At 38.1% G+C, this 27,134-nt stretch overlaps 1 protein-coding gene across 2 annotated transcripts in view; it reads left to right on the top strand.

Moving 5' to 3' along the window:
* The window catches only part of IA-2 (tyrosine phosphatase IA-2), a 619,991-nt gene that overhangs the window by 299,342 nt on the left and 293,515 nt on the right, over window positions 1–27,134 (top strand). For both annotated transcript variants that reach the window (XM_083120601.1, XM_083120600.1), the window contains exons 10-11: window positions 19,154–19,230; window positions 23,821–23,945. In XM_083120601.1, coding sequence (XP_082976727.1) covers window positions 19,154–19,230; window positions 23,821–23,945 — 202 coding nt within the window. The remainder of the gene's footprint in view (window positions 1–19,153; window positions 19,231–23,820; window positions 23,946–27,134) is intronic.

The following is a 27,134-nucleotide window of genomic DNA, read 5'->3' as shown; positions in this document are numbered from 1 at the left end:
CCATTATCTGAAAACGAACAAAACCTCTATATACTACAACGACGAACGCATTCAAAATTTCGGAGACGAGAACTGCGGTCATCTCTGCCTCTCCATGCTCGCGTTTCTCTCTAAAATAAATAACCCTACGATCGAGGATTTCCAGAAAGCATTGTGGAACCTCAAACAGCATCACTAGGATGGGCGTGTTTCATCTCACGAGCGAATCTTCGATCTTGAAACTCACGCTGCACGACGACATCGTCTATCCTAAATCCGTGGCTCTGCGTGCATTCTACAGCATGTACCTCATACCCAATGTTACGCAGCACAACAACAAAATTAGCGTCGGAAGCGAACACATCGTCGTCACGCCAGGACAATACAATCTTTCCACTTTGCAAGCTCAATTACCCAAAGGCACGTACCTTTCTCAAAATTCGGTCACGCACAGAGTGGAAATCCTATCCGCGACGGAGACCGTGGACCTGGGCACCATGGGAGAACTTTTAGGTTTCGAGAACGACACCAAACTCGAAGCTGGCATCAAGCACGTGGCAACCAACATTCCTAAATTCTTGGCCATAGAGACTCTGAACGTACACTGTAACGTGGCGGAAGGCATGATCACGAAATCTTCGGACGGATTGTTAGGAAGTCACAAGCAGACGGGAATCATAGCCACTTTCAAACCAAGTTCCGAGTTCATGGAACCGATCATCTACACGCCCTCTTCGCCGATCTATTTTCCAGTATGTCGCAACCGCATAGACGACATAGAGTTGGTGGTGACGAACGAGAAAGGAGACGTGGTGGATTTCGCAGGTGCCACTACGACGGCCATCGTGGAGATCAACGTATAATAAATAACATACATAGTGAGAATGGAGCAAATCGAAAGTTACGAATTGCAATCTTTCCCTCCCAACCGTCGCACGTTCGCCAATCTCAACGAGGCGAACAGGGAGATCGAATACGACGTGGACGTAGGCGATGGGTTCGTTCATCCTCACAGAGCGGACCTCTACCTTCAATTCGACGTGGTGAAGAAGGAAAGCGGAGACGCGTTTCCTGCAGCAGCAAACTTGATACTCGTGGACAACTTCGTGCCTCACCTGTTCTCGCAGGTGGAGGTGAGGAAACACAACACCGTCATCGACAGAATAGACTATCCAGGCATCACGTCGACGGCAGTGGGAACGTTGAAATTATCCAAAACGGACGCAGCGTACTACCAGGCCGGGGGATTCGAAGCCGGGACCAAAATATCGACGAGAAGTCACACGGTGCTCTTTCCCATGCGTCTGCTTCCAGGATTCTTCTCCGATTACAAGGAGATCATGTGGAAGGGAGGACTGAGGGTCACGTTTCGAAGAGCGGCCAACGACAACGACGCACTGATGCGATACGCTACTTTGGGTCCGGACGGCACCACGCCGATAGCCAACACTCTACCCGAAGCAGCCAAGTGCGTCATCCAAAGCATGGAATTGAGAATGCCGGTGGTGGAATACGAAACGAACTACGCCCTCAAGTACAAAGCGGAGATCTTGAAAAGTCCGCAGGTGCCGATTCACTTTCACGGTTACCAGTGCGTGCAGAAGGTGGCGTCGGGAAGTCACATGGAATTCGACGTGACGACGCAGTTCAACAACATACAGTTCGACATGCCAGATTTCGTCGTAGTGCTCTTTCAGACTGGGAGGGACAAGAATCAGGAAAAAGATTCCAGCAAGTTCGACGACTGCAAGATCAAGAACGTTTATCTGAAGAATGGACGCAACGAAGTGTTCCCGCGCGAGAATTACAACCTCGACGTGACCAAAAACGATTACCTCAAACTTTACGAAGCGTTCTCGGCTTACAAACGCGTGACCGAGGGAAGCGTGGACATGTACTACACGCCCAGCGAGTTCAAAGCACGGAGACCCATGACCGTCATCAACACATCTAAGAGAAAGAAGGTTGTGGTCAACGATCGAACCAACATCAAGGTCGTCTGCGAGTTCCACGATGCCTTGCCCGAGGATACCCTATGCAGTGTCATCCTGATTGCAGAGAAGTCCTTCGCCTACGACGTGAAGAACGAGAGGGTCACAGAGCAGTTTTAACAAGTTTTTAACATCTATTTTCTTGCACAATAAGAAATTTTTTGTACTAGCACAATCAGTTACAATGGCACAATACGAATTTCACTAGTTCAGATCAGTTACAAATGTCAATTTCATTAGCTATCAGCTACAATATCTTTTTTGCACTATAGCACGAGACAATCAGAAAATTTGCACAAAAAAATTTGTTGTTGTTTTTACACGTGAAAATTAACAATAAAATTTCTTTTTTATCGTTTCAGATGCTGTCGAAACATCAAAAACACATACACACGCACTAGAAAAAAAAGCATGCAACTTTATTTGTAACATACACACATACATTCTCCATCTTCATCAAGAAAATATTATAATAAACATAATTATTTTTATCTATATCTCACAATAAAACTCTATATCCAAAAATATCACAACATCAAATAACACTAGAGTCGTTAGTACACGTTGCATGCATTACGGAGGTCCTCTGTAGGGTTTCATGGAAGTTTGGGGGAAAAAAAAAAACACGTGAAACCCTACAGAGGTGCGGTAATCTATAACCGCAGCCGTTAGAACCTTTTTGGGTTGGGCACCACGCACCCTGGCGGGGTTAGGGGCCAGGTATTCTAAAAAAACAACAATTATTATTTTGTTTTGTTTGTTTGGGTTACAATACATAAGCGCGCGCACATGTGTGGCACATCGTTTCCCCGGGAGTTGGAAAATTACGATATGGCGCATTCGCTCATTACCGTTGCCAGCCATAAATCTCTCTCTCTTTATCTTACAGCAAAATTGGCATCTCTATTTTTTTTAGTTGTAAGTAAATTGCCAACACACTCTAGTTAATAATGCTAGATATTATACGCGCACACGCACACGCATACTATATTACCATCCATCCATCCATCTCCCTCTCTTTTACGGCAGTATATATGTTTGTTGCCTAACCTAACCTAACCTAACCTAACCTAACCTATCTTCTTGTTTAGTATATGTAGGTTGGCAAAAATTGCTTTATGCACTGTAACGCAAGCCTCAAGCAAAGTTGCCAGCTTCTTGCTTTAGGTTAGGTTAGACAAAAAAAAACTGTAGGTGGGCTGTCGGTTGTTTAACTCTCCCCTCTCTCTCTCTTTTTTTTTTGTAAAAAGCCATGGCAAAAATACCAGTAGGTTGGCAAATTGCTTTATGCACTGTAAGGCAAGCCTCAAGCAAGGTTGCCAGCTCCTTGCTTTAGGTTAGGTTAGGTTAGGTTAGGTTAGGTTAGAGTAGGTTAGGTTAGAGTAGGTTAGGTTAGGTTAGGTTAGGTTAGGTTAGGTTAGGTTAGAGTAGGTTAGGTTAGGTTAGGTTAGGTTAGGGTGGGTGTTGGCAGCTGTCGGTTGTTTAACTCTTCCCTCTCTCTCTCCAAGCCTCAAGCAAGGTTGCCAGCTTCTTGCTTTATGCACTGTAAAACAAGCCTCAAGCAAGATTGCCAGCTCCTTGTTTTAGGCTAGGTTACACCCAAAAAAAACCTTGGTAATTTTTTCGAGTAAAATATTAGCAACACTGCGAGAAAATAAAGCTTATGCCTTACGAGAAAAATCCATTAAGGCAAACCTCAAGCAAAATTGCCAGCTCCTTGCTTTAGGCTACGTTAAACCCAAAAAAAAACCTTGGTGATTTTTTCGAGTAAGCAGCTGGCAACACTGCCAGAAAATGGGGCTCATTGCCTTACGAGACAAGTCCATTAAGGCGAGCCCCACCGAGCCCCACTTTCGGTCCGTGAACTCTCTAAACTGGACTACTGTTGGTATAAAATTTATTATTATTATGATTATTTTGATTGATTGATTTGATTTATTCTACTTCACTTTTGTGCCACTTTGGCTGAAACCGAGCACAATTTAAAATGAAGACAAGACCGAGAGGAACAGCCGTCTGTATAATCGAGACTTATACTGTCCGAAAGCCTTGTATTTTACAAGGGTTTGGTAAATCGTAGTGTAAATTATTTTTAGAATTCGTTATAATCAAAATTTCTTTAATATGCAAATTGATTTACTTTTTATTTAAAGATGTTTAATTTTCTAAAACTTTCGTTTTTAAGTCCTATTACTAAATGTCTTTAAACATTTTTTTTATATATTTATCATTGAGATAATCTAAACGAGACCGAGGCTTTTCCTTCGGGAAAGAAAGAGCAACGAGAACGAGTCTGCTTACCACGACGTCTTGCGAAGAACGAAAGAGGCCAGACAGGTTCCTTCATTCACGACTCTCCCGGCTCTCGTCTCAGCTTGTAACCTAAATTAATGTTCCACTTTTATAAATTTTTGTAAAAGTAATCCTATGTTCAATTGCATTGATTCACTTCAGTTCACCATATTTTGAGAAATCTTACGTGCCAGTGTAATGCAAACTGTCTGTAATAAGTAAGCCGTGACAGAGCACGTTGAATAGTAGACTCAAGGATTTTTCTACAGAATGCTTGACGATCAATTAGTTGGCTTATGAACAAGTCCACACATATATACAAACCAATAATAATAATAATCTCTTGATTTAGTAGGCGACGTGCGCGTGGAATACAAGGAAGAGGAGTTCTTTATAGGGGTGGTCAGGCCAACAATAAAATTTAAACAGTAATATTAATAACAATAATAATTATCATGCTTATGATTATTATTGTTATAAACTAATTGAAATAAACCAACTTTATTCCAAAAGTATTATCATTACTATTATTATTATTATATCCTCCTTGGGGAGAATTTTCTTCTCGATCCACTTGATAAATGAATTTCCAGCGCAACAGTAACTTGACTGAAATTCATATAGTAATTAAATGTTGTTTTTAACTTCTATAATAATAATAACTCGTGACTCTACAGCCCTCGAAGGGCCTTGACCTATCTCCCGGCTGCCAGTCTCCATCCCACAATCCTACCTAGAGGTGTGGAGTTCTTCAACCAGTAATGGGGTGACGTGGGGTCAGCACGTCGAACCCCCAGCCGTTATAGGAGATATCCGTGACCGGGTTACACTACTCACTCGTAGCTCCCGAATTTCCTCACGATGGTGGGTTGCTACCGGTCCTATGCACAGGCCGAGAACCCAGAGACTGAACCCAGGCGGACTCGAACCCATGCCGTCGGAGCCCAAAGCACAGCGCCTTAGACCGCACTGCCACGGACGAGGACAATTAACTTTTGTACAATTTGTTCAAGAAAAAGCTTTCAAAGCTAGTTAGAAATTTTAATCACAGCGTTTATCAGCGGAATATAATCGTGTACCCGAAATAAAACACTGCTTCGACTTGTAATGTCATTTCCAGGGAAGACTTCAGGTTTGGTGCATTGACGCGTGACGCGCACAGCAAGGGGTTGCTCGTTACAAAGGAGAGAAAGTCCAGAAACGGAACTTTGGAGGATATTCACGTGTGGTATTCAACACGTCGTTGCAAAATTTATTTGTTGCCACATCTATTTGAAGACAGTGGCTGAGAAAGGGAACCAACTTGCCTCATTCAATGTAGCGTATATTTGGAAATGAAACAAGAATAACAAATTGGAACTGCGTTTATGGTATTATGTGCTCATTGAAATTAATTAGCCTAACCAAAATTTCTTTTGAATATTTAGAAAAGCGGACTAATTTAGAAGCTTTTATGATTTTTGTTTGTGCTGCTCTAAAGATTTCAAAGATATGGATAAGCATTTTAGGTTGTACATTGACTGTGATGTAGGGCGTGGGGGAAAAATAATGAAAGTTGAATGTCTTCTGGAGTTGCGGTCCCTTGCAAGGATAAAACGCAAAGTGGGATGAAACATTTCCTACTAGACTATTTTTTGTTGGCGTTACCGCACTTAGGTTTACCTTTTGAATAAATGCAAAAGATAGTCGTTGGTGTAGTAAACTACGAAGCAGAGGGTAAAGGTTGAATATGTCCTTTTCTTTGTCTCATCAGTGTTATCCTCATCGTTACAATTAAACCATTCGTCAAATTGCAAATTGAAGTATTCGTCACATGTCATATTGGTGGCGTACATAAGTTGTTTGGGAGAAAACTTTAAAAAAAGAATTTCAAATGAAGGAAGGATGGGAATTCTAGGAACATGACTATAACACAGGCCCATAGCCAGGATTTTATTTCGGGGGGGGGCTTATCTCTTATCAGCACAGGCGTCGCCAGAAATATTTGCAGAAAGGGGACAGGCCATTGATAAAACTTCATTGGTAGAAAGAATAATGACAACAATAATTATTACCAGTTTACTACGGTTATAATTATCATTTTACAATAACAAGTATTATAAGTTATTGAAAATCAATTAATTTTAATCCAAATTATTTGTTATTATTATTATTGTGTAAATGGAGAGAGACTGCTACTCGATCCACTGTGTATATCCAACACATTGTCCATTTTTTCTTACATTTTGTACAGTTAGTTTACTGAAATTCATAGTTATTGTATTTTGTTATTAACCGTTACACATTCCGTTAGAAAAAGGCTTTAAAAGTTTTTCCCAAATTTTACTCATAAAGTTTATATTGTATGGCTTGTCACAAAGAAAACTACAATTTTTGAGAGCTGGTGGATCAATTTATTCTTTGGATAAAATGATAGAATATAAAAATATAAACTGGTTCCTCTATTATACACTAAACTTTTTTCGATCTAATGTTTAATCCTGCTAAGTAAGAAAAATTAATTACCTCTATGCACTATTTAAATTAGATATTTGTAGGATTTCGGGTGGCTTCAGCCTCCTTAGCCCTCCCCCTGGCTACGTGCCTCATAACAAGAAGGCATAACCCTTCTCTTATTGTCATAATCCTTTACGATAATCCCAGTGACTTCGGAAATATTAAATTGTTAATTGTGGTGGGGTCACATTTGAAACATTAAGTTTATTTTACATCTCGGCACAGAGAATTGTCTTGACGCCTCTCGTTAAACTTACTGTAAAGTAGTAAGGTTAAACAAATTATTTAAACGTTAAAAAATAATTCCAATTACATTGAGTACTCAGGATGTGTACTCCTGGTGTTATATCTGTAATCTGTGTTTTGCATAAGAGCTTCCTAATAGCCGAAAAAAATAATGAAATAAGAAAAGGAAAAGTGTAATGCAGCCCGGCAGATAAGCGTCATGAATGAACACTAGAAATACCGACTCCAAATAACAAAATGTACTTCTCCAAGATAACACTGATAATGAAGGCACATTATATTTTCATGATAAAATAACTACAAAGATACAGTCATACCTTACTGAAGGTTCGAACAACAAAAAAGAAGAAATATTGTAAACAAAAACACACAGCTTTTTATGCCTTAATTTGTATGCACTTGCACAGTTGCATATGTCACACGTTCTTTCAGGCTATAAACATGTATTTCCTTTATTTAAGTGCAGTAAGAAATGTAGCAGCAAATCTAAACCTCAATATGAAATGTGAGAGGAAAAATCATATTTTTCTTTCGGCTCAAATTTTGTTAATTACTGACGTAAAGCAGTGAAATGGTACTTGAAAATATGAAATGACTATTCAAATAGATTATTCCTGAAATTTACATGTAACATACAGGTATTTATTTCGTACACTTTTTAATTATAAAAACATCACAGGGATCTCAAAACTGATAGGTTTATTCCAAGGCCGTCGACCGCTAGTATCTCCCGCAGGAACAACGTCGACGGACCTTGGGTTTTCGACCTATTTTGAAAGTATTTCATGAGTTGGTCACTCGAACCAGCGCCACTTGCAGTACAGCGCCTCTGTTGAATATTTAGAGAACTGCTACAGGGTGGTAATTTGTTGGGAAAAGGGTTCAGCAGGTAGACAAATTGCTCGGATAGCCTGGCAGGGGGTCCAGGACCACAAACGTTGTCATGCCGGCAAAATTCTTTCGCTATGACAAGGCCTGTGAGAGGATTTTCAGTGGGAATGTTTGTACATGTGGCATCACGGTGCAGCCGAAACTCACCCAAAGAGGTGTATAGGGAAGGTTTTCACGACAGATCTGCACTCACCCTAGGGTAGGGAGGAGAAACTCACTCAAAAGGGTGAGGATTCCGAGTTTTCTGACCTTCGAAGCTTCCAAAGAGCGAAACTCACCCCAAACACACCTTTTTTTTTGCAGTGTAGGGGTCCCGGGATCGAATCCCGGCCTGGGCATTCATCAATTTCATCACATCATCACTCTTCCCCGTCTTCGCCCGACCCTGTGGCCGAGTGGTTAGCACATCGCGCTGCGACGCCAAGGGTCTCGGGTTCGAATCGCGGTCGGCCTTGGTTGTTTGTGAATGTCCATTCATCAATTTCATCATTTCATCACTCATCCCCATCTTCGCAAATTAGTCAAGAGGCACAAAACGCGAAGTAAAATAAACTAAATCAATCAATCAATCAATCAATCAATCTTCCCCAAATTAGCCAGAAGTGGCACAAAAAGCGAAGTAAGATAAAGCAAATCAATAATAATAATAATTAAATGATATAAAAGTAGCAATGAATTGATGTGTTCGCCGTTGAATGAATCAGTTATACATGAGTTTAAACTGGCCTCCCGATGGCGCAGTGGTAGCGTCGTCGCGTTGTAATCAAGGGGTCCCGGGTTCGATACCCGGTGGAGGCACAAGTGGCTCGGATCCCAGTTTAAACTGTAGGTCCAGTCCCGATTAGCCTTACTGTGCATAAAGTGGACTTAAAACACCAAATCAATGAGTTTAAACTTTTCTGGTGATGAAAATGTTCTCTCAGAGTACATCCAATCTTCAGGGACTGAAGTGAAGAGGTTCTCTGGTGAATTCAAACTAATTAGAGCTGACACCACTTTTATCTGAAAACTCTAGATAAGAGTGATGTTATTAGAAGGGCAGTCAAAATGAAAACCTTAATTTCTTTTATTTTTTTTATCTAGTATGTACATTTCTGCATGCAGAGTTGCACACGTTTGCTGCATTTTAGTATATATCCATTGCTGATCGAAATGTATTTTCAAGTCTTGAGTCAGTGCCTGCATATCTCAGGAAGAAGAATCTTTGGGATGCACGCGTAGTCGCTTATGACCCAGTGCGAAGGTTTTTCCACCCATGTGTCTGCGAACTGAGGCCATTGTCGAACTTTCTCTTCCATTAGTAAACTTACTTGTGTAGCAAGCATGCACAGATATATTGCATTTTCATTTGCCGGGAAATTTCTGTAAGTTTTAGGCTTACAAAGGGCAAGGAAGCACTCCTCTTCACTGGTGCAAGTTTGTAAAGGAGGCGCCACCTATAAAAATGACGAAAATGGCGTTGTGAAGCTCACTTGATCAGTGTTGACCCTTGAGGTTTGTTTGTAAATAACAGTTGATACCTGTTTTATCTGTTTTCATTTGAGTCTCCCTTGTAACTCTCGAAACATTGGAATCTTGGTCAGATCTCACATGGAGTGTAACAATCTGATGCTCTCACGAACATTATAAATGCAATGGTAAAAGCAATTTTTACGGTGACTTGTTTTTGTATTTCCTAAGCCTTCTCAAGACTACAGCGTAATTAACGTCAACTACCAACTCATAGCTTGCTTCTTGTGCATCGTGTAAAGAAGTAAAAGTTGTGAAGTAGATGAAGTAACAATATTAGAAGCATTCCAAGAAGATACTCACTCAATCATGTCGACAGATCATTTTTTGAGTTGATCATTATGACGAGTGACTTGGAGATTCGCGCAACTTCTTTTTTATTATTTCTTGCTTACTTGCTACAGAACAAACTTCACGAAGACATGAAAGTATTCCTTCCTATGCATCGTAGCCTCTTCCTCGATCAATTTCGAGATCTGAAGTAAAGGAACAACGACGGGAGCAGCGGATATTTGCAGCAACTGTCGACATGAGAGCCCTTCCCATGGCAACTACCTTTCACCTGCACCGAATTCCCAATAAGACGATATGCCGAGAACCTTGCCTCTTTTTAGTTATCTCGCGTTGCCGTGGTTACCATGAACGCTGCTACCAAGGGTGCGCGGGTTTTCTTTCTCTTGAGAGATGCGAGAGGGAAAGAATGATTCAGAGAAGAGGAAGAGATCTTAAAAGATGCGATCAGTGCAGGAGGAAGTTCCGTAGACGAAGCATCTTGAACAGTTAGCAAAAATAAGCCAGATGCTCCAACAAATTGGTGGACGGTATTGAACAATTTCTATTCAGCATTGGGTGTTCTGAATTCAGCAGCCTCTTTGCGGGCCAAACTTTTTTTTTTCCACTGAAAAAAAATCAAGCTGAAGGGTCGTGGTTTGCATACCAAACGACAGCGATACATTTGAGCCTACGTTTTATTTTTCTCTCTTTTTGTTCAGCTAGTTGGACCCCATTCACAAAGAGGGATCTTTGACCTCCTGCAGGAGGGACAAAGCTGCTTACTTTTCCACGAGGCAGCTTTCTTTTTCCTGCGATGGATCTGGGAGATAACCGTGGATGTAAAGTACCTAGAAGATACGAGAAGAAAAATGTTTTACCATAGAATAAAAAGTTGGGAAGAAGATATAATCTTGAAGAAAGAATGTTATCTGTTGTAGTGTGTGTATCTTACATGAACCAAACACGTTGAGCTTCATCGCTTGCTAAAAGGAATATCAGACTTCCCCTTTTACCAGTATCACTGTTCACCCCTTTTTTAAACAGCTGATCTGCAACCGCGTTAGTGGAACCCCGCCCTTCGATGCATGACGTCACAAAACCTGTCTGTAAGGGAAACAAACCTAACCTACCCACGTTTTTATTTTTCACATGAAAAAATTATTTCCGCTTCTTATCTACAAGATATTAAGTGAATAGACTGCGAGATCAACTTTTTTGCTATCTTTCTGACGACACATGTCCAAGGACGTGGGTTAAACCCCTTTTATGCAAGCGTTTTTTGCACGGTAGCGAAAGTGGTCGGATAAAATTTTGACGATAATACTCTTTGGTTTTTGAAACATTTTCTCTGCATTTCCTACAGTTGATATCTTTAATTTTCTAAGTGGTATTAAAAACAATAAATTTTAAAAGGCAAACAAATTAGTATGTGAGAATTTTTCTGTATAAATTATCGACTACTATCCTCGCGGATTGTTGTGCAAATTTACGTCTGTATAACATTGTTCAATACATAACTGAAAACCTACGGGTCCCGGGTTCGAATCCTGACCTGGGAATGGATATTCTTTGTGAGTGTTCCTTAATCAATTTCATCATATCACTCATCTTCAACGTCGCGGTTAGCCCACAAGTGGTGGAAATCTACGTAGAATATCCTACAATCAATCGATCATATAAAACAAATACACATTCAAATTTATATCTAAGTTGAACTTCCCAAGTGAGTGATCCGAAGAGCATACTTTAAAAACATTTGCAAGGCAGTAAGAACACATCCCTTGGCTTCAACAACTTTGCAAACTCTGCGTAATTTCGTACCCAGAACTCCTGCTGCTATTACAAGCTACTCCCCCCTTCCTTCCCCTGCAGTGCAAATTGACTCTCGGTAGTAATTGCCGTATTGTAGTGCAGTATTTGTTTGTTGCCGTCGAGTGCTGTTTTGGTATTGTGTTTCACGGCGGTAGTTCATGTTCGAAAGGTAATTTGTAGCTAATTGCGGGGGCAATTTGTGATGCGATCTTCTGCGAATGTAACGATTTCAAGCCAGCAGCCGTCACACAAACTGAAATAGAAGTTCATGATATACGCAAGAGTTTTCCTTCCAGTTTCAGCTTATGTCTGTGATTTCATTAATTATTTGCGTTCTCGGGAGAACTTGTGGAGGCACGTCACGTGCGTGTGTGCATGCGACGCATATCAAAATTTGGTGTTTCTCCTCCAATCGCAGTGTGCGCTGTGTAGGTCAGGAAAGTTTCACATCACATGACCCTTATGGACTACATTCATGATACCAGATTTACTTCAGAATCGAAAGGTAAATCATCTTTGAGTAACTATGAAAGAAAATCAGTTGGAACTGCGTTTGATTGATTGATTTGAAGTTTTAAGACCACTTTATTCATATGTATGTTAATCCGGACTGGACCTACATTTTAAAATGGGATCCGAACCACTGTGCAAGATGCCTCCACCGGGTAGGAACTGCGTTTGCTGTACTACATTGTTCGAAGCTAGATTTTTGGCATTTAGGCGGTATTTGGCGACTTATGTGTAACATTTAGTTGCCAAAATTAGATTCAGTAGATAAAACATGCATGCCAAAACTAATATACACCGAAAATGTACATTTATTTTCACAAGACAGTGGATATATGTATCAACGTTTACGCAGTTATCAAGATAAGTTGTCGAACAGTATAGCGAAGTATGTGTAGATTGACCAAATAAACTTAAATTGAACTATCCATTGTCCTATATTCTAAAGATTTCAATTGGTCGATGATACTACTGCATTTGGAAACTTCGAGATATAGTGAATTAATGTTTATAAGGATCAAAATGGCATAGTCGCCAAAAATGGCGACTTGCGCTCGCTAATTTGGAACGCTGTTGCACGAGCGATCTAATCATGCACTAGAATAACATGTAGATGTTTCGCCAAGAATTTTCCACGTAGTTTTAAAGTAATTTCTGAGTAACATCTTATATTTTTATTTACATTAGTTTGCCTCACTAGATTATTAGCTAAAATGAGAATTCTTGATGAAACCGACTTACGAAGAAGCACAAGACATTTGATTTGATTTATTTTATTTTACTTCGCGTTTTGTGCCTCTTGGCTAATTTGCGAAGATGGGGATGAGTGATGAAATGATCAAATTGATGAATGGACATTCACAAACAACCATACCTAGCAGGATTCGAACCCAGGACCCCTGGCGTTGCAGCGCGATGTGCTAACCACTCAGCTACAGGGTCCGACTACAGCACAAGATATGTCGCTTCATAGGATTCGAACCTACGCCCTATATCCATAGCTCTTTACTATAACTACTCTGCGAAGGAATTCAGCAATATAAAAATTCGTGAGCAACAAAATGTTTAGCTACATATCAGTACTTTATGAGAACCTACGGAGAAATGCATTTGGGTCATTCCATGTAAAATCATCCAGAATTTTGTGAAAATGTCACCCACCATCTCCGATTTTGATGAAATTCGGTATACTTATAGAACTTTTCATGCTGATTACAAAAATGACAACTTTTTTGAATTTGGTCAAGGGGTTCAGAAATTACGAGTTTTTAAAAATCTCCGTGTACGCCACATGCGGCTCCACTTTGAATGACACGCATTAGGTTATAAATGATAGTATCTTCTCTCAGGTTTGCCGTAGAAACTTCAAGTTTTTTTTTTTTGCTCAGGATAGAGTAAGCTTTCATTTAAATAAGGTTTCAGATCAGTGTATCAATAATCATGTATTTATGTATAGTTTCATGTATTATTTTAGTAAAATAAATGACTAACTTTAAGAGCGAATTTCGTGCAATGCCCCCCCTTCAATTTCCCCCAAATTTTATATACAGGTAGCTCAGAGTGGGTACTAATGTTTGATGGAAAAATTGGGATGGGCGGTTCAGAGACAGGGTGATAAAAAAATAATTTGCATTAAAAGTTAATCTTATTATAAATGCTTATGTATTTAGCACAAAGTCTGAAGTATAATATGTTTTGAGGTATAATATTCACAATTTCTGTTCACTATGTGTGAAGGTAAGCATAGGCGTAACCTGGAGGGGGCAAAGGGAATCATTTGCCCTATCCAAAATTTATAGATTAATTAAAACCTACAAGTTAAATATATTTTGTGAACCTCCTGGCACTTGAGGAACAAACAAAAAAAAGAGTAATTATTGTAATTTTTCAAATGTATTTAGCAAATAATCTTTGACACTATTTTAATGGGACGGAAAACTTTATGATTCTGTTAACCCAAAGATAGTTCCCAAGTTATGCCCATGAAGATAGTACCGAAAATACTTACTCGATTGTATTATATGCATTGCAAAAATTTCATGCACTATAAATTGTGCCGTTCACATTTTCTGTTCCCAACTGTAAAAAAAATATATCTGTACCTTCTCTGGAAGCTACGTAAAAGGATTTTCTTGGAATTGCCGGCATTTCAAGGAAGCTATGCTTTGTTGCATGCTAATTTCATCCACGCTTTACTTCAATTCATATCTACTTGTATGTGAAAACTTCAGTGTTTTAGGTGGACTGTCGAGCTAGAAAAAAGTCATCATCGAAGTAGTGGATCTTTGGAACTTGTTGAACTTGGAATGTAGGAGAAAGAAATAGGTGGAAGTGGAATCAATGACACCATATTCAAAATACCGTGGTCAGTATTCAAATGATTTCTTAATTAAAATCGTTCAAGCAAAGTTAACTGTGTTTCATCATTTATTTGCAGTAGTAATGTAAGTATATGAAGACATAGTATGTACTAGAAACGCAATTTGTAATTTTTACACAAATCAATGATCATTAACTGTAAGTTTCTTTCACAGTAACTGTAAAGTAACTCACAGTTACTTTCAAAGTACCAGTAACTGTAACTGAGTTACTTTTTAAATGAGTAACTGAAACTCGGTTACTTGTAAAAAGTAACTTACCGAATACTGCAAATAGCCTGTAGACTAAGTTCAAAACAGTGCATACTTAATCTTCCTGGTGCTGTTGTATAGTACTTTGCAATCGCTAACACATTGTACTGCAGGTTGTTATCATTTCACCTTACGTGATTAATAAGAAAGTTATGCCTCGAATACTATTTCTATTGAATTGGTACTTCATTGCTGAACTTGTTACTTGATACTGTTCATGTCTATACAAGTCTTCTAAGTGTTCCAACCACCCCATCACAAGGAGATTTTCTGTGGTATGTGGCAAGAAAAGGTCCATTTGGAAAAACTTCAATCAGCACAAATGTGTATTATTATTTCTTACTTCATATTACGTATCTCCGTGAAGAGTAGTAAAAAAATAATTCCATATTGAGATAAAATGTACAAAACGAAGAATGTTCTCGAAGAAAATTTGCTAAACTTGAGAATGCTAATGATGAGGATTATAATTTTTTTAAAAATTGAAGACAGTTGAAACTAACTTAGATACAGTGGAACCTCGATTTTACGTTGTTCAGGGGACCAAGCTGAAAAAATCTTGAATGCGAAAAAATGTAAAACCTAGGAAAATTTCTTAGCAATTTGCTATGTTGGGACCACCAAGATTGAATGTAAAATGCAGAAAAATGTAAAATTGAGGAACTTGAAATCTGGGTTCCACTGCAATTATTATTTTAATTAATCTATAAATTTTGGAGGGGGAAATGATTCCCTTTGCCCCCGCCAGGTTACGCCTATGCTTACCTTCACACATAGTGAACAGAAATTTTGAATATTACACCTCAAAACATATTATACTTCAGACTTTGTGCTAAATACATAAGCATTTATAATAAGATTAACTTTTAATGCAAATTATTTTTTTATCACCCTGTCTCTGAACCGCCCATCCCAATTTTTCCATCAAACGTTAGTACCCACTCTGAGCTACCTGTATATAAAATTTGGGGGAAATTGAAGGGGGGGCATTGCACGAAATTCGCTCTTAAAGTTAGTCATTTATTTTACTAAAATAATACATGAAACTATACATAAAATACATGATTATTGATACACTGATCTGAAACCTTATTTAAATGAAAGCTTACTCTATCCTGAGCAAAAGAAAAGAAACTTGAAGTTTCTACGGCAAACCTGAGAGAAGATACTATCATCTATAACCTAATGCGTGTCATTCAAAGTGGAGCCGCATGTGGCGTACACGGAGATTTTTAAAAACTCGTAATTTCTGAACCCCTTGACCGAACTCAAAAAAGTTGTCATTTTTGTAATCAGCATGAAAAGTTCTATAAGTATACCGAATTTCATCAAAATCGGGGATGGTGGGTGACATGGCCTGGATGATTTGACATGGAATGACCCATTTGTATGCCTTAACATTTGAAGTTCATTTTATTCGTGTTTGATCTAAAGTTAATAAAAAAGTAACAATATTTTAGGAACGCTTACATATGCTTTTGCTGATAAAACAGATATCGTGTGTTACTCTAGACTCTGTTGCCAATTGAAAACAGACACATACACATTTGTATGTGTGTGTGTGTATAGGCAACTCTAAATATAATTTTGACAAACTCTTTTCCTCGTTTATATATTTACTTAAGGGGCAATCATACTATTGACGTCATATCAATCAATATTGGTTTAACTGGCTCTGGCCTCACACATTAAATTTCAACAGTTCTATCAATGTTGTAATGTAAAAAGTTTCAGACCATGCGTCATAAAAATCCCACATTGGAAATAAGCGAATATGATTATTAATTTTAACTCTCATCACGAATGAACAGGGTAAATCTAGCACTTTACTTGACGTCGCAGGTAAAGTAAAGGATTGAACTAATTGTTCAGTACAAATTCTTATCGGAAGACAAAAATGTGTACCATATTGTTAATACAGAGCATTCGCTACGAGACTCCATTGCAAGAGGGCCGGCACCAGCGCTTGTCTTTCCTGGTGAACGGGGTCCGCGACAGTCGCTAGAGTTGGCTATTAAAATTACAGTTCTCATATTGTGTACTAACCTTGACTTCAGAAGGTGTTGAAAATGATGTCCCTCTGCTGCAACATATTCCTGGCATCTCCGAAGGAAATTGGCATTTACACGTGCAAGTTCGTCTACTGTAATTCTCCCTATTTCTCGTACAATACTCTCTTTTAACTCACTGATGGTGTGCGGATTGTCTTTGTATACTTTATTTTTTAGATTTCCCCATTTTCGTTTCCACTTTTATTCAGAACTGACCCTGTTACTCTAAACTTTTTTACGAGGTTTAATATAGTGGTCCTATGTGGAATGGGAACACCAGGAAATTTCGTTGCAAAACGTCATCGTACTTCTCCACAATTCCTCTTTCCGAAGTAACACTAGACAAGATAAATCCTTTGTTGTAATGTAAACTTTTGTGGTGCTATATTAAGCCACAATCTTCAACACACGGACACGAGACAACACAACTTCCGAGGGAGGATTATACTGGCGTCAGTCTGCAACGTCAACGGAAAGGGAAAGAGAGCGAAGGCAGGGAGAGCAAAAAAAAACAAAAAAAAAACAACAGGCTGTAGCATGAGAATGTCGCGGACCCTGTTCACCGGGAAAGACAATCCCTGACGCCAGGCCGCTTGCCGGCGAGTCTTGTAGCGGATGTCAGGGAATGCTCTGTATATGTATTATTATGATATTAAAGATTAACAAATTCATAATAAAAGACATATTCTTATAAACAAGAAAATAATGGTGAGTTTTAGGATAAAAGTATGTGGAAACCTTTTTTTACGAAGTGTGGTGATTCATGGCTGTGAGACATGGGACATTGGAGCCACAGAACAGAAAAAAAATAAACATTTGAGATGTAGTATTCTATTCTAACAATACGGATGGAAAAACTTGCAAATGAGACATTGCAAATGAAGAGAGAACATTGTGGATAACTTGCTACCACGCCAGAGGTTGAGGGTTTGAATCCTGGCCTGGGTATGGGTGTTCTTTGTGAGTGTCCATTCATCAATATCATCATATCACTCATCCTTGCAGGAAAGCGACGCCAAATAACAAAAATCAAATTAGTTTTTTTTCTGTGTAGTTATTATTAATGCCAGTAATAACTAAAATTAGAAATAACTTGAGGCAATATTAACGTGTCCTTCTCGTTAACTCTCGGTGTATTACTGTCATAACTGAATTCTCATTTGGAACCTTCATACATACTGCACACAGAACTTCTGTTGATTGTACAAACTGGGTAATTGGAGGTCTAAAGATGGTACAGTTAACTGTCAAACACAACTGCAAAGATAATAGACGACAAATTGTCCATAGCTATTTTCATTCTTTTTTATTCTATACGTCTTGTGTTGTTTTGAAGAATTGAATTCTGTTGATGATAAGCAGATATTGTCCTCTGATGATTGACGTTTATATTTCAATTCATGATCATCACATTGTGAAAAACAGACAGAATGAAAATTGTGATGGACAATTCGCCTACTATTACTTTTGCCGTTGGGTGTATCAAGAGGGAGACTTCCATTTAAAAATCGAGAAAAGAACTAGGCAAGGTTATTTGAGACTTGACGAGAACGATTGATTGATTTGATTAGTTTTTCTTCGCTTTTCTGCCATTTTTGGCTAATCATCTTCCTTGCGATTAAACTAAACCATTATAAAAGCGATTAAAAATAAAGAAAATAAATAGAAGAGCTTCCATGCACAGGCAGAGAAAGTGGCGACGTGTGAACTAAAGGAGATCAGTCCTTCGTCATTCCTTCCGCTAGGCTAGAGGCTAGCCTCACGGTGCGAAGAAGCGGTGTTGAATAGACCAACAACAAAGAACAACCCGAGTATGTCGGATAATTCATCGAAGCGAGTAGCGGCAAACTAAAGACCCAGAAAGGTATCCGCACCCCTTAATTCTTTTCCCGAACATCGATTTGCAAAGAGGAAACGGTGATTCTTTCACGATACTTGACACAGGTCAGTATGTTTAGTCTTGTTAGCTCCAATTAGAAGCGACGCGACTCTGCACAATGAGACTCGTTACGACCCATCTTCACCGTCGCGTGGGCAGACTGTGGGAATCAACGTTGGGAGATTCTTACCCCGGCATAACTACACTATAGGCGATATATATATATATATATATATATATATATATATATATATATATATATATATATATACTTTCCCTAACAGGTTGGGAAGATCCTCCGCCGGCAATTAGCTTTACGTTCCAGTAGACTCTTCGGGAAGATCTTGAGACAAACTTTGATCCTTAGCAGTACCCACTGAGCCGCCTCCTCCTCCTCATTTCTCTGAACCAATTATCTTTGTTTACCCGACGAAGAGGGGAGGTTTGTTAGTTCATTCTCTAACAACACTTTGCTCGAGTGGATGCGTACCTCACGACCGCATCCCCCCCTAATTCGAGGACCATGTCCAGCATCCTTTCCTTACGAATGCAAAGAAACTGTGAACACCCTCTTGATCTTTCTCTGTCTCGTTTCAGGTACCAACAATGGACCAAAAATGGCGCCGGATTCCAACGGAACGGGAACTTCATCGTCGGCAACCGGAGACGCGCAGGTAATTATCATTGGAAATTTTCTGCCTCCTTCTTTTCAGTCTTGTTATCTGCAGCGCCCGTAAAGAAGGGCAATCTTCTAATTAAGCAAGAAATCACAAAGTGCATCATCAAGTTTCAGGAGCTGCGATGACATCCAAGCAAGAGCCTCATCGGTTCATTGTTTCCTCCCTTATTATCCAAATTATTCCACCGCCGTAAACATAGACTTGTTCTCTGCAGTGGTCTTTAATTTCTCCAGTCTAAGGAACTTTTTTTCTTTAATATGCGAAATCCATACACAATCCAATGCTGTTTCTCTTTCGGCATTTTCTTTAAACGTCTTTCACAATGAATTAATTACCTGACGATTTCTTAATCTTAATTTGCGATTTTCAAATCAAATAAAGACAATTATATTTTTCTTCTTTTAATGAGCAACTGATTTGTCATAAATTCGGTTTCAAAAGACACAGACTTGCGTATATTTGCAGGCATTAAGAGACATTACGTACAGAAGATCCTTTTAAAAAACTAAGATTTCATCATTCAACGTTTAATTGCTTTCAGACTAATTAGAGGAAACTGAATGACGAGTTCATGAAGAGCACGATGTCCATTTATACCGTTTTTACCTTTGTTGCAAAGTTTGTTTGTTTTAGGCCAACCTTATGCTCAGACAGGCCAATCGGGAAATTCTGTTGCGATATTTCTTCCATTTGCTTGTTTTCTTCGTTTCAATAATGTACTTTCAGTTCTTGCATTTTTGCAAAGTAGATACTGCGTGCCATCACTAGACAGGATTTTATACAAATGTATGTTATTGTTTTTTCAATTGCATATTTAAAGAATAATTTCTTTTTGTCCTTTTTAACAAATATTTAAGTAAATTAAACCACATTGATGTTACATGTTTTGGTAACTTTGGCCGTAACTTTGTTTTATTGTGCACAATAAAGCAAAAAGTAATGAATTCCGCAATAAATAAAACAATAAAGTCCACATTATTGTATAAAGTAAATATTTGACAGAATTTGTCAATATTATTACTTCTTTTGGCAAAATATAAAGTTTTCCAAGTTGGAAACTAATTTGTATGACTATCAAAAGACATGTATATTCAATTGTTTCTCCATAGCGTCAGAGGGGGAGAGGTGAGATTTCCCCCAATTGACTCGCCCACACCTCTATCCCACGTCAAACAAGAATAAAACTTAATGTTGTTTCAGCACAAATATCAATTCTTGTATGATCGTTTTTGGTATATTAAATGTGACTATCCTCTTCTGCCACTCAATGTTTTCCGACGCCGTCACTGGTCATGTAATGTTTTATATCTTTTTCAGTCTACAGACTAGTGTGCTCAGATAAACATCAGAAAAGAACTTGGTTCATTATTGCAACGTCAATTATTGATCAATTTTTTTTTTCAAAGTGGGAGGTAAGAGGGGGATATTGCTTTGAGCTCTGGGTTTGATTTAACATTTTCATTAAAAATGGGCAACTTTACATGCTACGTCTTGTTTGTGTAGCAGTTTTATTTTTGCATCGTATTCTGTAGGTAAATACTTAGAACTGTATTGGTAATGTCTTTCCATGTTCATTTTCATATTGTAGTCCATATTTTTTTAAAGGTTTTTGCGGGATATTTTGCTAATTTTTAGTACATATAAACCATCAGTCTATTCATTACGCATGAAAATATAAACTATAAATATAAAGTGTGATGTCGAGCATCAAACTCTGATGGGTTAGTTTTTATTGTAACAGTTCACACAATTTTCTCTTCACATCTCTGTATGCTATTATATTCTATTTTAAAACTTATTAATTATGGATAAAGTCCCTGACAACTTATCCAGGGAACCGCCGGACTCTCTGGCTGAGTGGTTAGCACATCGCGCTGCGACGCCAGGGGTCCCGGGTTTGAATCCCGCTCGGGCATGGTTGTATGTGAATGTCAATTCATCATTTCATCACTCATCCCCATCTTCGCAAATTAGCCAAGAGGCACAAAACTCGAGGTAAAGTAAAATAAATAAATCAATCAAATATCCAAGGAACTAACTGGAAAGTGCTTTACTCTTAGCAACTTGGAAACCAAATTAATTTTAAAAACTTTACATAAATTAAAACATTTCATGCTCAATTTCTTTACCTGAAAATGTCAACTTTTGTCTTTGATTTTTTGGTTAACATTTAGACGTTTTGTGAAGTTCTGTACATCTGGAATCGCTTCCTGAGCATAATCCTTCCATTTTTTTTGCGTAGAGAACTCGCGAAGCGGGTTGTCTCATGAGTTTAAAGTGCATTGGTTTGCACCAAATCCTAAGAGTGGTGGCTGTGGCGGATCGATTGTCTAAAGGCGAATTTCTTTCAGCCTTTAATAGATTAATAAACTTGCACTTTAGTTTTACTGTAAATCCTTCATACTGTAGGCTTTTCAACACGAATTCTGTATGTTGAGAATGATCTTCCAATGTATCATCTAAGTTAGGGAGGTCATCTACGTAAAAAGCTAGGAAATCTTTCGTCCATGGCTCGAAAATGCTATATATCGCTTGCATGAAGATAAGGTATGTTTTTTTTTTCTTGGTGAGGATTCTGGTATGAAGAGTTGTTTTTTTAGAATCCAAATGGCATTCTTCTGAAACACCATGCTCGTTCTTTTCAAGATAATGCAGTGAATTTCTTGTGCTTTGTTTTGATAGGACTTTGAAGATACCCTAAAGCTAAATCGAAATATGAAAAATAGCTTTTCCCTTGAAATCCCTTGAAATCCCTTGAAAACTATTGTCTACTTCTTGTACATAATTTAAATATTTGTTCAGGCGTACAATAATTTTATGAGAATATTTAAGTAATATCGATGGTTGTTTTAGCTTCTAGAGATTTTTCTATATTTCGAGTTTTAAGCAATGATACTTCTAAAAAAATAGCCTTAAATGCATCAAATCAATCTTCCCCATCTCCGCTCACATGCCTGGACAATGACACCACGCTTCGCGACTGAGTGTAATGCCTTGATAGGACAACATAATAAAGTATAGTAAACGTATACTTGGGTACATTTGAATTGTCTGTATGTTTTTAGTCAATCTTTTTAAGCATTATGTGCATGCAGCATGAAATATTCTACGAAATTTATCTATATTCACGGAATTCCATAAACTGGGGAGCATTGTAATAGCTAAAAAGTAACGTTGACCCGAAGCAGTTTCTTGCAACCCTTTCTATCTCCTACAAATTTAATAAGCGCAGCATGTCCACCATATTGCAATGCATGGCTGTATCTCCTTTGACAATGCTAATTCAAAGGGGAAGCAACTTTAACAAGCGACAATTATTTGTGTCTACAGCTAGCGTTGATTAAATTCCTTACCAAATATCTCCACTTTTGCCAATTGCCTTGTAATCAGGCGAATATATTGATGTTCATTATTTTACATATGAGCGAAGGAATGTCAGTACGTATTACTAGAATTCGTCTAAATTGCAAAGTAGTTTTCTGGTCGAACTTTGAAAAGGAAGGGTAAGAGATGTCATATTCTTCTTAATTGAATAAAGCGATGCTATATTGCACATACGTAGGTTGCTTGTAGACAAAAAAAGGTTGCCAGTGATAAAGTGGGATTATTAATTTAACAAGGTTTCCACGTACCATTCTGTGAAACACGATTACCACGTCTCCTCATGTATGAGCAGTGCCATGCCAGGTCTTCATAATACCTCGTACGTACCTTAAAGTTCTCCCATTTTAAAACTTCCTGAACGGAATCCAGTGAATGCTCTTCGTTCCTGCTTGTGTTTTATCTTGTTCATTCGGGTACAGTGGCTGCACAACCAGTTGAAAAAATAAGTTTTTGGTCATACTTTATGCGAAATAATATTTTTGTAAAGTTTTCACAATGAAAATTGTCTTCACTTTCCTTGAAACATGCTGATTCATAAGAATTAAAAATATTTCTGCGTCACAACTTGGCAGCTGAACACATTTGAAGAATTACGCATACTGGATGCCCGCCCAAACAACTACTACTTTATTTTGTACTGGTATGTATTGTTTTGAAAAGTCTTAGATCATTTTCACTTGTCTTACAACGCGCCTGCAAGGAAATTTTCAGAGAATTATTTACGATAACATCAAGATTTGTTGTTTGGTGTCTTAACTTGCTTGAACAATTTGTACCATTAGGTGAATCACGATCGGAAAAAGTGAAATAGCGAATGATAGGAAAATATGAAAATGAAGGACTCGTGCCCTTTATTAAAAGTACCATCCCAACTTTCACCTGGGGTGACTGAGATAAAGTACGAAGAAACATGTCCTGCTACGAACTTTGAAACAATGTATGTACGTAATGTGTCTGCAAAATGCTTTTAAATTTGCAAAATAACATTAGAAAGAATTATCCTCAGCGAAGATGTGAAGGGAAAAAAAAAGAATTCAAAGAATGTTTTATGAGATTAAGTTAACAGCCGATGGACGAAAAAAGAAACAATCCTCTGAGTATAATATTCTTGTACTGAATTATGCTAGAATATCTGAAATCTGAGAAAAGTAGCAATCTTGGATTATGTTTTCTAGAAGGCAATGTGTTTTGTTTCCTTAGATGCGCACTTCCCACATGGCCGCAAAGAAAGACATCCCTCAAGTAGAAGAAGATAGCTTTACGCCTCAGTCTGCACCTGAAGACGTCGTGGACACCAACTACGCATACGTTGGCTTCAAAGACAAGTAAGTATTGTCGTTTTTTCATTCGTATTATATACCTTTGTAATCTGCTTAGTTAACCTATGTGTTGTACTTTCAACTTACTGGGCATGTCCTCTGTGCTCATTGTCTCATGACGCATGAATTTTTCCCAATGATGAAACAAGTAAAAAGGCGAACAAAGGAGTTTCTTAAGAGTATGAAGCTTTAGGGTGAACTTGGTCCTCGGCAGATGCCCACCGGTATTGAATAGAGGAAAAAGTGGTAATATGCCTTAATATCTGAAGAAAATGCTGCTGCACGCTAGTGATGAAACTTGTTATTTGTTTATTAGTTTGGCGTGAAGGTCATAGGACCGCTAGAGTCGACATTTGTGTAAAGACCGATGTTCGAGAAACACCTTTGTTTTTGTCGAATTTCAAATCTTGGGAAAAGTATGTAAAACGCCGTTCGTTTGCAGCTTTTGACGATTAGCAGGTGTTTAGAATCAGACTCTCTAACTGCATGTTATTATATTTTTTTCTGAAATCATTATGGTTTGGTTAACATTATTGTGATTGAATATTTTTTCTAAGACAGCGTAGCTCACACTTGGAGGCTATGGGAATGGAATAATGGAATAATATGAAAGTTTGAGGGGCTATGAAAATGAAACCAGACACATTAGGGACAAAAATAAAAAAATATTATGTGGTTTCTCACCACAATGGAAGCATTAAATGTGCCAAGTTTCATCAAAATCTTAGAGCATGTGTTCCAAAATCCCCCTTTTTTGGTTGAATTGACATGGAATGACCCTAACGTTACTTTCTGCAGAATCAGTGGCGGATTAGGATCTTCTCGCTTCCTAGATTCTTTGAAGATGTATTGTTAGTTTTGCACGTAGTCTCACCAGAACGAAAGGTTATTTATAGACGTCATAGGATGGGGGGAAAATTTTAAAATGAAAATTCTTAGAAAAATATTTGGACCTAAAAGGGATGAGGAGACACATGAGTGGAGAGGTTACATAATTTAGAACTGCATAATGTGTATTCATGTCCAGATATTATTAGAATAATTAAATCAAGAAGTCTTAGATAGGCAGAACATGTGGCAACAATGGGAGAGGAAAAAAGAGTTTACAGAATTCTTGTTTGGAAACATGATTGTAAGAGACCAGTGGGAAGACGAAGATGGAGGGATGCCGTTGATATGGACCTAAAGGAAATCGGTAAGGATGGAAAAGATTGGATTGATCTTGCCCAGGATAGGGACAGATGGAAGGCTTATGTTGCTGCAGCCATAAATCTTCGGGTTTTAGAATTCTGGACAGTTAGTTCATAGGGTGGGAAATGGCATCTTATTCTCATGTTAATTGGTAATTTATTACTGGTTTTAAAGGTCTCGGGAAGGGGTGATCTCTTGAATTTTGAATGCGAAGGCTGAATGATAGCGATCGCTACTTTTTCTCATATCGTGGTCAATGAAAAAGACTTATGGTGTCCGAATTTTTCATCTTTTGTTCATATAAAATAGATTTAAAAAAACAAGCAAATATTCACCGTATACGTCATCAAATTGAAACTTGCATATAAGCGTGAGAAGATTCCACATGTTGGCCTTCGGAATCCTATTTGAAATATACATAACACGACAGAAAAGGAAAGATCCATCCCATGCATGTACGTAGATGTCTGCTATTCATACGAAACATCACCATTCAATGCCTTTAAAATGCCACACAAACTCCAATCTATTTGCAACCGATCTCGTTGAACTTGAGCGTCACAAGTGGGTGTACCTGTGTTCTGTTTATCAATTTCACATATTCTGTAGTCTGGTTGAAATTTAAGGTTAAAATAAACCAATGTCCATTATCTCGTTTGAGGGTAGAAATCAGGAAAGCTATTTCTGATATAACCAGGGGTGGAAAAATGGTCAGTAAAGTCAGTATTTTTTTTTGCGTGCGCGTTACTGAAATTTGTGATTTTTTAAAATTTTGTTACTCCATTGTGACTTGCCAGTGAGATGTTCTTTTTTTCAATTCAACTAAAGATAAGACATATATTTTTTTTACAATTTTCCCTACCAGTGATCATTGGTTTTCTTCAATTGTTGAAAATTTCTAGTTTTACTGCTGAGGCCTACCTTATTTTATATAATGTATATGAGATCAAAGTATACCTTGTTAGTATAACACAGGAGCTCTTACAGATGGCAAGATCAGCTCATATTCATTACAGTCAACGCTGTGATGATCACTCGCTATTAATGATACAAGCAAAGAGAGAAAGAAATGTACTAAAGGGAAAAGGAAGAGGGATTAGAAAGGCTGATGAAGATAGATAATAAAGAGAATACTATACAAGGAAGCAAAACTGAAGCTGAGACAAGAACAGAATGAGAAGAGAGTTTTTGCTGAAACGTATCTGAGGAAATGACATGGTGGGAGTGAATATGGCACATCTCATTCTAGTGGAGGATGCATGTCAGTGAAGTGCAGAAAACTACACAGAAACAAAATGGTTTATTAATAATTATTTTTGCAGTAAGAAACCAAAATAAAACTGCAAGTAAAAACAACATATGTTTTGTACTTCAGTAGCTGCTACACACTATTTCTCAAAGAATTTCGTGACATAATTTTGTACAATAACAATACTTTGTCTTATTGTAAAAATGAAAATGTGCGATGGTGTGATGTGGATGGATGTGGATTATTCTTTTCAAAAAATGAAATCCCACTTTTACTTTTAGGATTTATTGATATAGTGTAAATTAAAAGGTTAGTAATTTGTCATCATTTGGTGAGTTCTTTGTTATATTGGTCAGTTAAATCAGTAATTTTGACAAGTTGATTAGTTTCCCTGTATATTGTACGAGTATTATGTATCAATACCTCAGAAAGTAACAGAGTTGCGAAGATAAAATTTGGCAGATATAAAGGCCCACCAATTACAAGGGTGGTCGTCATATCTGCGGGCAAATTTGTAACAGCAGAAGAATGAGTGATGTGTAGTAGGTGGCGCCTCTGTTGTGTATTTTTGAAGCGTCGTAGGACAACAGTAGCTGTCATCACCTGACTAGAAAAGTGGCGGACAATCATATTTCGTTTCGTCAGAATTTCTCGTTAAAGAGGAATCTCCGCTTCAGAGATTCACCAGGACTTCAGCGTATCTACGGAAATGTGCTCATGCGTGCGCAGAGAAATGCCTTATAATTGTAGTTACC

This window comes from Lepisma saccharinum, chromosome 4 (genome assembly GCF_977018435.1).
Source record: "Lepisma saccharinum chromosome 4, izLepSacc3.1, whole genome shotgun sequence".
Taxonomy (NCBI): domain Eukaryota; kingdom Metazoa; phylum Arthropoda; class Insecta; order Zygentoma; family Lepismatidae; genus Lepisma; species Lepisma saccharinum.
The sequence above is the reverse complement of the archived record's forward strand: the minus strand, read 5'-3'. Positions and strand labels throughout refer to the sequence as shown.